General features: G+C 45.5%; 1 protein-coding gene across 1 annotated transcript in view; it reads left to right on the top strand.

Moving 5' to 3' along the window:
* LOC121575381 (pyruvate dehydrogenase E1 component subunit beta, mitochondrial-like) overlaps positions 1-16576 on the top strand; it is a 58385-nt gene that overhangs the window by 18053 nt on the left and 23756 nt on the right. The window contains exons 6-8 of the mRNA XM_045222982.1: positions 209-362; positions 659-790; positions 1109-1219. Of these exons, the coding sequence (XP_045078917.1) occupies positions 209-362; positions 659-790; positions 1109-1219 (397 nt within the window). The remainder of the gene's footprint in view (positions 1-208; positions 363-658; positions 791-1108; positions 1220-16576) is intronic.

Below are 16576 nucleotides of genomic sequence, written 5' to 3'. Positions count from 1 at the left end.
TTTATATAGAGTGTTATACGTAATAAAACACAAACAATTGAATGTCTACATCTGATTTTGGTAGAAAGATGTCTGCCTTCTCATTGTGTGCACGGGCCCTGGCCAAATGAAGTGCACTCCATAGGGAATAGGGTGCCATTCTCTGGTCTAAAGTAGTGCACTATATAGGGAATAGGGTACCATTTGAGACGCACCCATGTGTTTCCAGGCCGGGCTGAGGCCGATCTGTGAGTTCATGACCTGGAACTTCTCCATGCAAGCCATCGACCAGGTGATCAACTCAGCTGCTAAGACCTGCTACATGTCAGCCGGAGCGCAGCCTGTCCCCATTGTGTTCCGCGGCCCCAACGGCTCCTCCGCAGGTAAATAAGCAAACATCAATGCCAGTGTTTCCCATTCCTGGTCCTGGGGAACCAAAGGTGTCCAAAACATTTTTTTTCCCCTAGCACTAACATACTTGTTAATAATCAAAGGCTTGAAAATGAATTGATTTGTTGAATCAAGTGAGTGCTAGGGAAAAAACAAAAATGTGCACCCCTTTGGGTCCCCAGGACCATTGATCTATGCAGACACCAGGCTCCTTTCGGATTATTATTTTTCTGGGATAGTTGTAATGTCCTGTGGTGAAAAATGTTTTTTTGTGTTCCTCTGTCTGCAGGCGTTGCAGCCCAACACTCCCAGTGCTTCGCTGCCTGGTACGGCCACTGCCCCGGACTCAAAGTAGTCAGCCCCTGGAACTCCGAGGACGCCAGAGGTCTCCTCAAAGCAGCTATCAGGGACGATAACCCTGGTGAGCAATAACCTGCGTCCCAAATACCACCCTATTCCCTATATGGTCACTACTTTAGACCAGGGGCCCATAAGGATATGTTCAAAACGTAGTGCTCTACATAGGGAATAGGGTGTAATTGGCCTTTTCATGTTTCCTCACATCCGCTCCCACGACGGTATTGGAGAAGGTCCAAGTCTGATTTCCTGTAGCGTAGATGAGGGAATCACTGTAGATCTGCTGGTGTCCTTTTGGTATAGACATTTTAAGTTCCTGTGCTGTAACCACGGTGACACTTGCTAATCAAAACTACATTTTCTTGTATTTTTCCTCCAACAGTGGTGTTCCTGGAGAATGAGTTGATGTATGGTGTTCCCTTCGAGCTGTCTGAGGAGGTCATGCATAAAGACTTTGTCGTACCTATTGGAAAGGCCAAGGTGGAAAGACAAGGTAACTAGCAAGAGCTAAACATGGAAAAATGTAAATGTTCATTGTAACCTCCCCTGGCAAAACATTGTGAGAGATTATTGATGATTTCATTGTGAGAGAATTGATTTCATTGAGAGAATTGATAATTTTATATTGAGAGATTGACGTTGTTGTGAGAGAATCCAGAGAAGTCAGAGATTTGGTGATGGATGGTTTTGAGATGACAGCCTAAAACAGACAGAAGCATGTCTGGTCTACATAATGTATCCCACATCTCTGGGTACGCTGTGTGCACTGACCTGACATGCATGATTGTTGCTGACACTCCGATGTTCAGATGACGAGAATTAAATCGTCTATAATGTGCACCACAGCAGCCTAAACTCAGACAAAGGTGTGTAGCTGCTGGTAAAGACTCAGACAGAGGTGTGTAACCTACTGTAGCTGCTGGTAAAGACTCAGACAGAGGTGTGTAGCTGCTGGTAAAGGCTCAGACAGAGGTGTGTAACCTACTGTAGCTGCTGGTAAAGGCTCAGACAGAGGTGTGTAGCCTACTGTAGCTGCTGGTAAAGACTCAGACAGAGGTGTGTAACCTACTGTAGCTGCTGGTAAAGACTCAGACAGAGGTGTGTAACCTACTGTAGCTGCTGGTAAAGACTCAGACAGAGGTGTGTAGCTGCTGGTAAAGACTCAGACAGAGGTGTGTAACCTACTGTAGCTGCTGGTAAAGACTCAGACAGAGGTGTGTAACCTACTGTAGCTGCTGGTAAAGACTCAGACAGAGGTGTGTAACCTACTGTAGCTGCTGGTAAAGACTCAGACAGAGGTGTGTAGTCTACTGTAGCTGCTGGTAAAGACTCAGACAGAGGTGTGTAACCTACTGTAGCTGCTGGTAAAGACTCAGACAGAGGTGTGTAGCTGCTGGTAAAGACTCAGACAGAGGTGTGTAGCTGCTGGTAAAGACTCAGACAGAGGTGTGTAGTCTACTGTAGCTGCTGGTAAAGACTCAGACAGAGGTGTGTAGCTGCTGGTAAAGACTCAGACAGAGGTGTGTAGCTGCTGGTAAAGGCTCAGACAGAGGTGTGTAGCCTACTGTAGCTGCTGGTAAAGACTCAGACAGAGGTGTGTAACCTACTGTAGCTGCTGGTAAAGACTCAGACAGAGGTGTGTAACCTACTGTAGCTGCTGGTAAAGACTCAGACAGAGGTGTGTAGCTGCTGGTAAAGACTCAGACAGAGGTGTGTAACCTACTGTAGCTGCTGGTAAAGGCTCAGACAGAGGTGTGTAACCTACTGTAGCTGCTGGTAAAGAACTCAGACAGAGGTGTGTAACCTACTGTAGCTGCTGGTAAAGACTCAGACAGAGGTGTGTAGCCTACTGTAGCTGCTGGTAAAGACTCAGACAGAGGTGTGTAACCTACTGTAGCTGCTGGTAAAGACTCAGACAGAGGTGTGTAGCCTACTGTAGCTGCTGGTAAAGACTCAGACAGAGGTGTAACCTACTGTAGCTGCTGGTAAAGACTCAGACAGAGGTGTGTAACCTACTGTAGCTGCTGGTAAAGACTCAGACAGAGGTGTGTAGTCTACTGTAGCTGCTGGTAAAGACTCAGACAGAGGTGTGTAACCTACTGTAGCTGCTGGTAAAGACTCAGACAGAGGTGTGTAGCTGCTGGTAAAGACTCAGACAGAGGTGTGTAGCTGCTGGTAAAGACTCAGACAGAGGTGTGTAGTCTACTGTAGCTGCTGGTAAAGACTCAGACAGAGGTGTGTAACCTACTGTAGCTGCTGGTAAAGACTCAGACAGAGGTGTGTAACCTACTGTAGCTGCTGGTAAAGACTCAGACAGAGGTGTGTAGCTGCTGGTAAGAGACTCAGACAGAGGTGTGTAGTCTACTGTAGCTGCTGGTAAAGACTCAGACAGAGGTGTGTAACCTACTGTAGCTGCTGGGTAAAGACTCAGACAGAGGTGTGTAACCTACTGTAGCTGCTGGTAAAGACTCAGACAGAGGTGTGTAACCTACTGTAGCTGCTGGTAAAGACTCAGACAGAGGTGTGTAGTCTACTGTAGCTGCTGGTAAAGACTCAGACAGAGGTGTGTAGCTGCTGGTAAAGGCTCAGACAGAGGTGTGTAACCTACTGTAGCTGCTGGTAAAGGCTCAGACAGAGGTGTGTAGCCTACTGTAGCTGCTGGTAAAGACTCAGACAGAGGTGTGTAACCTACTGTAGCTGCTGGTAAAGACTCAGACAGAGGTGTGTAACCTACTGTAGCTGCTGGTAAAGACTCAGACAGAGGTGTGTAGCTGCTGGTAAAGACTCAGACAGAGGTGTGTAACCTACTGTAGCTGCTGGTAAAGGCTCAGACAGAGGTGTGTAACCTACTGTAGCTGCTGGTAAAGACTCAGACAGAGGTGTGTAACCTACTGTAGCTGCTGGTAAAGACTCAGACAGAGGTGTGTAGCCTACTGTAGCTGCTGGTAAAGACTCAGACAGAGGTGTGTAACCTACTGTAGCTGCTGGTAAAGACTCAGACAGAGGTGTGTAGTCTACTGTAGCTGCTGGTAAAGACTCAGACAGAGGTGTGTAACCTACTGTAGCTGCTGGTAAAGACTCAGACAGAGGTGTGTAGCTGCTGATAAAGACTCAGACAGAGGTGTGTAGCTGCTGGTAAAGACTCAGACAGAGGTGTGTAACCTACTGTAGCTGCTGGTAAAGACTCAGACAGAGGTGTGTAACCTACTGTAGCTGCTGGTAAACACTCAGACAGAGGTGTGTAACCTACTGTAGCTGCTGGTAAAGACTCAGACAGAGGTGTGTAACCTACTGTAGCTGCTGGTAAAGACTCAGACAGAGGTGTGTAACCTACTGTAGCTGCTAGTAAAGACTCAGACAGAGGTGTGTAACCTACTGTAGCTGCTAGTAAAGACTCAGACAGAGGTGTGTAGTCTACTGTAGCTGCTGGTAAAGACTCAGACAGAGGTGTGTAACCTACTGTAGCTGCTAGTAAAGACTCAGACAGAGGTGTGTAGTCTACTGTAGCTGCTGGTAAAGACTCAGACACGAGGTGTGTAGCCTACTGTAGCTGCTGGTAAAGACTCAGACAGAGGTGTGTAACCTACTGTAGCTGCTGGTAAAGACTCAGACAGAGGTGTGTAGCCTACTGTAGCTGCTGGTAAAGACTCAGACAGAGGTGTGTAACCTACTGTAGCTGCTGGTAAAGACTCAGACAGAGGTGTGTAGCCTACTGTAGCTGCTGGTAAAGACTCAGACAGAGGTGTGTAACCTACTGTAGCTGCTGGTAAACACTCAGACAGAGGTGTGTAACCTACTGTAGCTGCTGGTAAAGACTCAGACAGAGGTGTGTAGCCTACTGTAGCTGCTGGTAAAGACTCAGACAGAGGTGTGTAGCTGCTGGTAAAGACTCAGACAGAGGTGTGTAGCTGCTGGTAAAGACTCAGACAGAGGTGTGTAGCCTACTGTAGCTGCTGGTAAAGACTCAGACAGAGGTGTGTAGCTGCTGGTAAAGACTCAGACAGAGGTGTGTAGTGTACTGTAGCTGCTGGTAAAGACTCAGACAGAGGTGTGTAACCTACTGTAGCTGCTGGTAAAGACTCAGACAGAGGTGTGTAACCTACTGTAGATGCTGGTAAAGACTCAGACAGAGGTGTGTAACCTACTGTAGCTGCTGGTAAAGACTCAGACAGAGGTGTGTAGTCTACTGTAGCTGCTGGTAAAGACTCAGACAGAGATGTGTAGCTGCTGGTAAAGACTCAGAGGTGTGTAGCTGCTGGTAAAGACTCAGACAGAGGTGTGTAACCTACTGTAGATGCTGGTAAAGACTCAGACAGAGATGTGTAGCTGCTGGTAAAGACTCAGAGGTGTGTAGCTGCTGGTAAAGACTCAGACAGAGGTGTGTAACCTACTGTAGCTGCTGGTAAAGACTCAGACAGAGGTGTGTAACCTACTGTAGCTGCTGGTAAAGACTCAGACAGAGGTGTGTAATCTACTATAGCTGCTGGTAAAGACTCAGACAGAGGTGTGTAACCTATTGTAGCTGCTGGTAAAGACTCAGACAGAGGTGTGTAACCTACTGTAGCTGCTGGTAAAGACTCAGACAGAGGTGTGTAGCCTACTGTAGCTGCTGGTAAAGACTCAGACAGAGGTGTGTAACCTACTGTAGCTGCTGGTAAAGACTCAGACAGAGGTGTGTAGTGTACTGTAGCTGCTGGTAAAGACTCGGACAGAGGTGTGTAACCTACTGTAGCTGCTGGTAAAGACTCAGACGGAGGTGTGTAGCTGCTGGTAAAGACTCAGACAGAGGTGTGTAGTCTACTGTAGCTGCTAGTAAAGACTCAGACAGAGGTGTGTAACCTACTGTAGCTGCTGGTAAAGACTCAGACAGAGGTGTGTAGTCTACTGTAGCTGCTGGTAAAGACTCAGACAGAGGTGTGTAACCTACTCTAGCTGCTGGTAAAGACTCAGACAGAGGTGTGTAACCTACTGTAGCTGCTGGTAAAGACTCAGACAGAGGTGTGTAGCCTACTGTAGCTGCTGGTAAAGACTCAGACAGAGGTGTGTAACCTACTGTAGCTGCTGGTAAAGACTCAGACAGAGGTGTGTAGCCTACTGTAGCTGCTGGTAAAGACTCAGACAGAGGTGTGTAGCTGCTGGTAAAGACTCAGACAGAGGTGTGTGTAACCTACTGTAGCTGCTGGTAAAGACTCAGACAGAGGTGTGTAACCTACTGTAGCTGCTGGTAAAGACTCAGACAGAGGTGTGTAACCTACTGTAGCTGCTGGTAAAGACTCAGACAGAGGTGTGTAGTCTACTGTAGCTGCTGGTAAAGACTCAGACAGAGGTGTGTAGCTGCTGGTAAAGACTCAGACAGAGGTGTGTGTAACCTACTGTAGCTGCTGGTAAAGACTCAGAGGTGTGTAGCCTACTGTAGCTGCTGGTAAAGACTCAGACAGAGGTGTGTAACCTACTGTAGCTGCTGGTAAAGACTCAGACAGAGGTGTGTAGCCTACTGTAGCTGCTGGTAAAGACTCAGACAGAGGTGTGTAACCTACTGTAGCTGCTGGTAAAGACTCAGACAGAGGTGTGTAGTCTACTGTAGCTGCTGGTAAAGACTCAGACAGAGGTGTGTAGTCTACTGTAGCTGCTGGTAAAGACTCAGACAGAGGTGTGTAGTCTACTGTAGCTGCTGGTAAAGACTCAGACAGAGATGTGTAGCTGCTGGTAAAGACTCAGAGGTGTGTAGCTGCTGGTAAAGACTCAGACAGAGGTGTGTAACCTACTGTAGCTGCTGGTAAAGACTCAGACAGAGGTGTGTAACCTACTGTAGCTGCTGGTAAAGACTCAGACAGAGGTGTGTAATCTACTATAGCTGCTGGTAAAGACTCAGACAGAGGTGTGTAACCTATTGTAGCTGCTGGTAAAGACTCAGACAGAGGTGTGTAACCTACTGTAGCTGCTGGTAAAGACTCAGACAGAGGTGTGTAGCCTACTGTAGCTGCTGGTAAAGACTCAGACAGAGGTGTGTAACCTACTGTAGCTGCTGGTAAAGACTCAGACAGAGGTGTGTAGTGTACTGTAGCTGCTGGTAAAGACTCGGACAGAGGTGTGTAACCTACTGTAGCTGCTGGTAAAGACTCAGACAGAGGTGTGTAGTCTACTGTAGCTGCTGGTAAAGACTCAGACAGAGGTGTGTAACCTACTGTAGCTGCTGGTAAAGACTCAGACGGAGGTGTGTAGCTGCTGGTAAAGACTCAGACGGAGGTGTGTAGCTGCTGGTAAAGACTCAGACAGAGGTGTGTAGTCTACTGTAGCTGCTAGTAAAGACTCAGACAGAGGTGTGTAACCTACTGTAGCTGCTGGTAAAGACTCAGACAGAGGTGTGTAGTCTACTGTAGCTGCTGGTAAAGACTCAGACAGAGGTGTGTAGTGTACTGTAGCTGCTGGTAAAGACTCAGACAGAGGTGTGTAACCTACTGTAGCTGCTGGTAAAGACTCAGACAGAGGTGTGTAGCCTACTGTAGCTGCTGGTAAAGACTCAGACAGAGGTGTGTAGCTGCTGGTAAAGACTCAGACAGAGGTGTGTAACCTACTGTAGCTGCTGGTAAAGACTCAGACAGAGGTGTGTAGTGTACTGTAGCTGCTGGTAAAGACTCAGACAGAGGTGTGTAGCTGCTGGTAAAGACTCAGACAGAGGTGTGTAGCTGCTGGTAAAGACTCAGACAGAGGTGTGTAACCTACTGTAGCTGCTGGTAAAGACTCAGACAGAGGTGTGTAGTGTACTGTAGCTGCTGGTAAAGACTCAGACAGAGGTGTGTAACCTACTGTAGCTGCTGGTAAAGACTCAGACAGAGGTGTGTAGCCTACTGTAGCTGCTGGTAAAGACTCAGACAGAGGTGTGTAGCTGCTGGTAAAGACTCAGACAGAGGTGTGTAACCTACTGTAGTTGCTGGTAAAGACTCAGACAGAGGTGTGTAACCTACTGTAGCTGCTGGTAAAGACTCAGACAGAGGTGTGTAACCTACTGTAGCTGCTGGTAAAGACTCAGACAGAGGTGTGTAGCTGCTGGTAAAGACTCAGACAGAGGTGTGTAGTCTACTGTAGCTGCTGGTAAAGACTCAGACAGAGGTGTGTAGTATACTGTAGCTGCTGGTAAAGACTCAGACTGAGGTGTGTAGCCTACTGTAGCTGCTGGTAAAGACTCAGACATAGGTGTGTAGCCTACTGTAGCTGCTGGTAAAGACTCAGACAGAGGTGTGTAGCCTACTGTAGCTGCTGGTAAAGACTCAGACATAGGTGTGTAGCCTACTGTAGCTGCTGGTAAAGACTCAGACATAGGTGTGTAGCCTACTGTAGCTGCTGGTAAAGACTCAGACATAGGTGTGTAGCCTACTGTAGCTGCTGGTAAAGACTCAGACAGAGGTGTGTAGTCTACTGTAGCTGCTGGTAAAGACTCAGACAGAGGTGTGTAACCTACTGTAGCTGCTGGTAAAGACTCAGACAGAGGTGTGTAGCCTACTGTAGCTGCTGGTAAAGACTCAGACAGAGGTGTGTAACCTACTGTAGCTGCTGGTAAAGACTCAGACAGAGGTGTGTAGCCTACTGTAGCTGCTGGTAAAGACTCAGACATAGGTGTGTAGCCTACTGTAGCTGCTGGTAAAGACTCAGACAGAGGTGTGTAGCCTACTGTAGCTGCTGGTAAAGACTCAGACATAGGTGTGTAGCCTACTGTAGCTGCTGGTAAAGACTCAGACAGAGGTGTGTAGCCTACTGTAGCTGCTGGTAAAGACTCAGACATAGGTGTGTAGCCTACTGTAGCTGCTGGTAAAGACTCAGACAGAGGTGTGTAGCCTACTGTAGCTGCTGGTAAAGACTCAGACATAGGTGTGTAGCCTACTGTAGCTGCTGGTAAAGACTCAGACAGAGGTGTGTAGCCTACTGTAGCTGCTGGTAAAGACTCAGACATAGGTGTGTAGCCTACTGTAGCTGCTGGTAAAGACTCAGACAGAGGTGTGTAACCTACTGTAGCTGCTGGTAAAGACTCAGACAGAGGTGTGTAGCTGCTGGTAAAGACTCAGACAGAGGTGTGTAGCCTACTGTAGCTGCTGGTAAAGACTCAGACAGAGGTGTGTAACCTACTGTAGCTGCTGGTAAAGACTCAGACAGAGGTGTGTAACCTACTGTAGCTGCTGGTAAAGACTCAGACAGAGGTGTGTAGCTGCTGGTAAAGACTCAGACAGAGGTGTGTAGCTGCTGGTAAAGACTCAGACAGAGGTGTGTAGCCTACTGTAGCTGCTGGTAAAGACTCAGACAGAGGTGTGTAGTCTACTGTAGCTGCTGGTAAAGACTCAGACAGAGGTGTGTAGCCTACTGTAGCTGCTGGTAAAGACTCAGACAGAGGTGTGTTGCTGCTGGTAAAGTAATTCAAAGCCTCTTGTTTATCACTCAGCATTGAACTTTCCACTGCTACTGTTTTTGACATGTAATGGTGTTATTATACTAAACCAGACAACCCCATAGTAGAATAGTTGACCTATTTAACTAGTCATGTAATGGTGTTATTATACTAAACCAGACAACCCCATAGTAGAATAGTTGACCTATTTACCTAGTCATGTAATGGTGTTATTATACTAAACCAGACAACCCCATAGTAGAATAGTTGACCTATTTAACTAGTCATGTAATGGTGTTATTCAACTAAACCAGACAACCCCATAGTAGAATAGTTGACCTATTTAACTAGTCATGTAATGGTGTTATTAAACTAAACCAGACAACCCCATAGTAGAATAGTTGACCTATTTAACTAGTCATGTAATGGTGTTATTATACTAAACCAGACAACCCCATAGTAGAATAGTTGACCTATTTAACTAGTCATGTAATGGTGTTATTAAACTAAACCAGACAACCCCATAGTAGAATAGTTGACCTATTTAACTAGTCATGTAATGGTGTTATTAAACTAAACCAGACAACCCCATTGTAGAATAGTTGACCTATTTAACTAGTCATGTAATGGTGTTATTAAACTAAACCAGACAACCCCATAGTAGAATAGTTGACCTATTTAACTAGTCATGTAATGGTGTTATTATACTAAACCAGACAACCCCATAGTAGAATAGTTGACCTATTTAACTAGTCATGTAATGGTGTTATTATACTAAACCAGACAACCCCATAGTAGAATAGTTGACCTATTTAACTAGTCATGTAATGGTGTTAATTAACTAAACCAGACAACCCCATAGTAGAATAGTTGACCTATTTAACTAGTCATGTAATGTTGTTATTCAACTAAACCAGACAACCCCATAGTAGAATAGTTGACCTATTTAACTAGTCATGTAATGGTGTTAATTAACTAAACCAGACAACCCCATAGTAGAATAGTTGACCTATTTAACTAGTCATGTAATGGTGTTATTCAACTAAACCAGACAACCCCATAGTAGAATAGTTGACCTATTTAACTAGTCATGTAATGGTGTTATTAAACTAAACCAGACAACCCCATAGTAGAATAGTTGACCTATTTAACTAGTCATGTAATGTTGTTATTCAACTAAACCAGACAACCCCATAGTAGAATAGTTGACCTATTTAACTAGTCATGTAATGGTGTTAATTAACTAAACCAGACAACCCCATAGTAGAATAGTTGACCTATTTAACTAGTCATGTAATGGTGTTATTATACTAAACCAGACAACCCCATAGTAGAATAGTTGACCTATTTAACTAGTCATGTAATGGTGTTATTAAACTAAACCAGACAACCCCATAGTAGAATAGTTGACCTATTTAACTAGTCATGTAATGTTGTTATTCAACTAAACCAGACAACCCCATAGTAGAATAGTTGACCTATTTAACTAGTCATGTAATGGTGTTATTAAACTAAACCAGACAACCCCATAGTAGAATAGTTGACCTATTTAACTAGTCATGTAATGGTGTTATTAAACTAAACCAGACAACCCCATAGTAGAATAGTTGACCTATTTAACTAGTCATGTAATGGTGTTATTAAACTAAACCAGACAACCCCCATAGTAGAATAGTTGACCTATTTAACTAGTCATGTAATGGTGTTATTAAACTAAACCAGACAACCCCATAGTAGAATAGTTGACCTATTTAACTAGTCATGTAATGGTGTTATTAAACTAAACCAGACAACCCCATAGTAGAATAGTTGACCTATTTAACTAGTCATGTAATGGTGTTATTAAACTAAACCAGACAACCCCATAGTAGAATAGTTGACCTATTTAACTAGTCATGTAATGGTGTTATTCAACTAAACCAGACAACCCCATAGTAGAATAGTTGACCTATTTAACTAGTCATGTAATGGTGTTATTAAACTAAACCAGACAACCCCATAGTAGAATAGTTGACCTATTTAACTAGTCATGTAATGTTGTTATTCAACTAAACCAGACAACCCCATAGTAGAATAGTTGACCTATTTAACTAGTCATGTAATGGTGTTAATTAACTAAACCAGACAACCCCATAGTAGAATAGTTGACCTATTTAACTAGTCATGTAATGGTGGTATTATACTAAACCAGACAACCCCATAGTAGAATAGTTGACCTATTTAACTAGTCATGTAATGGTGTTATTAAACTAAACCAGACAACCCCATAGTAGAATAGTTGACCTATTTAACTAGTCATGTAATGTTGTTATTCAACTAAACCAGACAACCCCATAGTAGAATAGTTGACCTATTTAACTAGTCATGTAATGGTGTTATTAAACTAAACCAGACAACCCCCATAGTAGAATAGTTGACCTATTTAACTAGTCATGTAATGGTGTTATTAAACTAAACCAGACAACCCCATAGTAGAATAGTTGACCTATTTAACTAGTCATGTAATGGTGTTATTAAACTAAACCAGACAACCCCATAGTAGAATAGTTGACCTATTTAACTAGTCATGTAATGGTGTTATTAAACTAAACCAGACAACCCCATAGTAGAATAGTTGACCTATTTAACTAGTCATGTAATGGTGTTATTAAACTAAACCAGACAACCCCCATAGTAGAATAGTTGACCTATTTAACTAGTCATGTAATGGTGTTATTAAACTAAACCAGACAACCCCATAGTAGAATAGTTGACCTATTTAACTAGTCATGTAATGGTGTTATTAAACTAAACCAGACAACCCCATTGTAGAATAGTTGGCTTGTTGTGTGCTCTAAGTGAGAGTGATATTCCTCTCGGGTGCATTCAAGTTGGGAGAGCCATAGGAGGGAAACATGTATTCTGACAAGCAGTCAATGCACAACAATTTTTAATGCAATCGCGGGGAAACAATTTTTTAAAAACAGTTTTGACCTTTGTTAGTAAAGAGGGGGATCCCAGTTTTCCATTGCTACAACGTTTATTTATCTACCCCTTCAGTTGCTTGGTGGCATCGTTTTACAACCAGCTGAGTAACAGAGCTCTTAACGGGGCAATCACATACTTTGTAATAGAAACCGATAATAAGAATCAGGATGTTGTGTCCAATGGGGTAAATGCAGATGGACGAACCCCATGCTTCAGCCCATGTACATTTTATATCCACTGTGCTGCATCAGTTGGGCTACAGGTGATGATGCTTACTGCTAACAGCGCATCTGATAATATAGACTTTAGGTTATATACATGGTCCAACATGTACAAATAATTTTAACATAATTTTTGGGGCCATTTCTGGAGGTGGAAATTAATATTTTAGATGGTGTCAGCGTCATTTTATTTTCATTAATTTTGGAGTAGAATGTCCTTTTTTTTAAAAGTCACCAGAACTGAGCTTGTCAGTCCTTCTACATAAACATGATCCCGTGGAGGACCCCGGAGCCCCTAAGAAAGGGGACTGGAATTGGTCTAACTTGCAGTTTAACACAAAATGATCCTCTTTCTTTTAAAATATGATGGTCATGACTTTCTTACATGAGAGGGGAGGTTAACACGGCCCCAGACTGTCCATCTGAGAGGGGAGGTTAACACGGCCCCAGACTGTCCATCTGAGAGGGGAGGTTAACACGGCCCCAGACTGTCCATCTGAGAGGGGAGGTTAACACGGCCCCAGACTGTCCATCTGAGAGGGGAGGTTAACACGGCCCCAGACTGTCCATCTGACACGGCCCCAGACTGTCCATCTGAGAGGGGAGGTTAACACGGCCCCAGACTGTCCATCTGAGAGGGGAGGTTAACACGGCCCAGACTGTCCATCTGAGAGGGGAGGTTAACACGGCCCCAGACTGTCCATCTGAGAGGGGAGGTTAACACGGCCCCAGACTGTCCATCTGACACGGCCCAGTCCTCTGAGAGGAGGTTAACACGGCCCCAGACTGTCCATCTGACACGGCCCCAGACTGTCCATCTGAGAGGGGAGGTTAACACGGCCCCAGACTGTCCATCTGAGAGGGGAGGTTAACACGGCCCCAGACTGTCCATCTGAGAGGAGGTTAACACGGCCCCAGACTGTCCATCTGAGAGGGGAGGTTAACACGGCCCAGACTGTCCATCTGAGAGGGGAGGTTAACACGGCCCCAGACTGTCCATCTGAGAGGGGAGGTTAACACGGCCCCAGACTGTCCATCTGACACGGCCCCAGACTGTCCATCTGAGAGGGGAGGTTAACACGGCCCCAGACTGTCCATCTGAGAGGGGAGGTTAACACGGCCCCAGACTGTCCATCTGAGAGGGGAGGTTAACACGGCCCCAGACTGTCCATCTGAGAGGGGAGGTTAACACGGCCCCAGACTGTCCATCTGAGATTGACTTAAGTTTCAGTCATGGGATTTTTCTGTTGTTGCTTTAACCCCTGGAAACCTCAATAACCCAATCGCTCGCAAATTAACTTAATGCCACAAATAATTCATTCAAGGTTTTATTTACTAGACTTAAGTTGGAAAATTCGTTTATGTTCATATGAGATTAATCTGCGATTTCCTCATGAGTGTTCACAGAATGTTTCTACTGTACAGAAAACAGTTTAAGTCTCTAGGATGAAATGCGCTGCCTGCAGGTACCAAACATCCCTTCTATGTCCCAGTAAATCCTCTTCCCTTTTTACATTTTTAGTCCAGAGTGATTTACAGGAGCAATTAGGGCTAAGTGCCTTGCTCAAGGGCACATCGACAGATTTTTCACCTAGTCGGCTCGGGGATTAGAACCAGCGACCTTTCGGTTACTGGCACAACGCTCTTAACCACTAAGCTACCTGCCGTCCTAATGACATAGAACAACCAGGAGAAAATGCTTCAAGTTATACCAACATGTCATCCAGTTTAATACATTGTTCATAAGGGTCATTGGTCTGTATTGGTGCCATTTATTTTGTTACAAAGAGTTAAAAAAAAAAAAAAAAAAAAAAAAAAGTTCCTCACTTCTCTTCCCTTGCAATACACATCCCTGGCTACTTGAAAGCCTGGCTGGTCATCCCCAGTAACACATGCAGATCACGAGGCGGTCTGCTGATTTGCAGAAGGTGTCTGTTTTTTGTCTCCTGACCCCCCCCTCTAGGCCACTCAGGTAAAAGGAGAAAGATGACTTGATCCCCGAGCCGACTAGGTGAAAAATCTGTCGATGTGCCCTTAAGCAAGGCACTTAACCCTACCTGCTCCTGTAAGTCGCTCTGGATAAGAGCGTCTGCTAAATGACTAAAATGTAAAATGTAAGGGGTCAATAACAGAACTGTCAATCTTGGCCTGGAATGTGGTACTGAGTAGTTTTCTGTTTCCCACCACCCACAGCTAAGGAGGCTCTCGTTACAACACAGATAGACAACATATTGTACACTACCCAACCATGTCTGCCTGTCTGTCTGTTTACTCCAGGAACCCATATCACTCTAGTGTCCCATTCCCGCTGTGTGGGTTTCTGTCTGTCTGTCTACTCCAGGAACCCATATCACTCTAGTGTCCCATTCCCGCTGTGTGGGTTTCTGCCTGTCTGTTTACTCCAGGAACCCATATCACTCTAGTGTCCCATTCCCGCTGTGTGGGTTTCTGCCTGTCTGTCTACTCCAGGAACCCATATCACTCTAGTGTCCCATTCCCGCTGTGTGGGTTTCTGTCTGTCTGTCTACTCCAGGAACCCATATCACTCTAGTGTCCCATTCCCGCTGTGTGGGTTTCTGTCTGTCTGTTTACTCCAGGAACCCATATCACTCTAGTGTCCCATTCCCGCTGTGTGGGTTTCTGTCTGTCTGTTTACTCCAGGAACCCATATCACTCTAGTGTCCCATTCCCGCTGTGTGGGTTTCTGTCTGTCTGTTTACTCCAGGAACCCATATCACTCTAGTGTCCCATTCCCGCTGTGTGGGTTTCTGTCTGTCTGTTTACTCCAGGAACCCATATCACTCTAGTGTCCCATTCCCGCTGTGTGGGTTTCTGTCTGTCTGTTTACTCCAGGAACCCATATCACTCTAGTGTCCCATTCCCGCTGTGTGGGTTTCTGTCTGTCTGTTTACTCCAGGAACCCATATCACTCTAGTGTCCCATTCCCGCTGTGTGGGTTTCTGTCTGTCTGTTTACTCCAGGAACCCATATCACTCTAGTGTCCCATTCCCGCTGTGTGGGTGTCTGCCTGTCTGTCTACTCCAGGAACCCATATCACTCTAGTGTCCCATTCCCGCTGTGTGGGTTTCTGTCTGTCTGTTTACTCCAGGAACCCATATCACTCTAGTGTCCCATTCCCGCTGTGTGGGTTTCTGTCTGTCTGTTTACTCCAGGAACCCATATCACTCTAGTGTCCCATTCCCGCTGTGTGGGTTTCTGTCTGTCTGTTTACTCCAGGAACCCATATCACTCTAGTGTCCCATTCCCGCTGTGTGGGTGTCTGCCTGTCTGTCTACTCCAGGAACCCATATCACTCTAGTGTCCCATTCCCGCTGTGTGGGTTTCTGTCTGTCTGTTTACTCCAGGAACCCATATCACTCTAGTGTCCCATTCCCGCTGTGTGGGTTTCTGTCTGTCTGTTTACTCCAGGAACCCATATCACTCTAGTGTCGCATTCCCGCTGTGTGGGTTTCTGTCTGTCTGTTTACTCCAGGAACCCATATCACTCTAGTGTCGCATTCCCGCTGTGTGGGTTTCTGTCTGTCTGTTTACTCCAGGAACCCATATCACTCTAGTGTCGCATTCCCGCTGTGTGGGTTTCTGTCTGTCTGTTTACTCCAGGAACCCATATCACTCTAGTGTCGCATTCCCGCTGTGTGGGTTTCTGTCTGTCTGTTTACTCCAGGAACCCATATCACTCTAGTGTCGCATTCCCGCTGTGTGGGTTTCTGTCTGTCTGTTTACTCCAGGAACCCATATCACTCTAGTGTCCCATTCCCGCTGTGTGGGTTTCTGTCTGTCTGTTTACTCCAGGAACCCATATCACTCTCGTGTCCCATTCCCGCTGTGTGGGTTTCTGTCTGTCTGTCTACTCCAGGAACCCATATCACTCTCGTGTCCCATTCCCGCTGTGTGGGTTTCTGTCTGTCTGTTTACTCCAGGAACCCATATCACTCTAGTGTCCCATTCCCGCTGTGTGGGTTTCTGTCTGTCTGTCTACTCCAGGAACCCATATCACTCTAGTGTCCCATTCCCGCTGTGTGGGTTTCTGTCTGTCTGTTTACTCCAGGAACCCATATCACTCTAGTGTCCCATTCCCGCTGTGTGGGTTTCTGTCTGTCTGTTTACTCCAGGAACCCATATCACTCTCGTGTCCCATTCCCGCTGTGTGGGTTTCTGTCTGTCTGTCTACTCCAGGAACCCATATCACTCTCGTGTCCCATTCCCGCTGTGTGGGTTTCTGTCTGTCTGTTTACTCCAGGAACCCATATCACTCTAGTGTCCC

Source organism: Coregonus clupeaformis, chromosome 10 (genome assembly GCF_020615455.1).
Source record: "Coregonus clupeaformis isolate EN_2021a chromosome 10, ASM2061545v1, whole genome shotgun sequence".
Taxonomy (NCBI): domain Eukaryota; kingdom Metazoa; phylum Chordata; class Actinopteri; order Salmoniformes; family Salmonidae; genus Coregonus; species Coregonus clupeaformis.
This window is presented reverse-complemented; position numbering and strand designations above follow the sequence as displayed.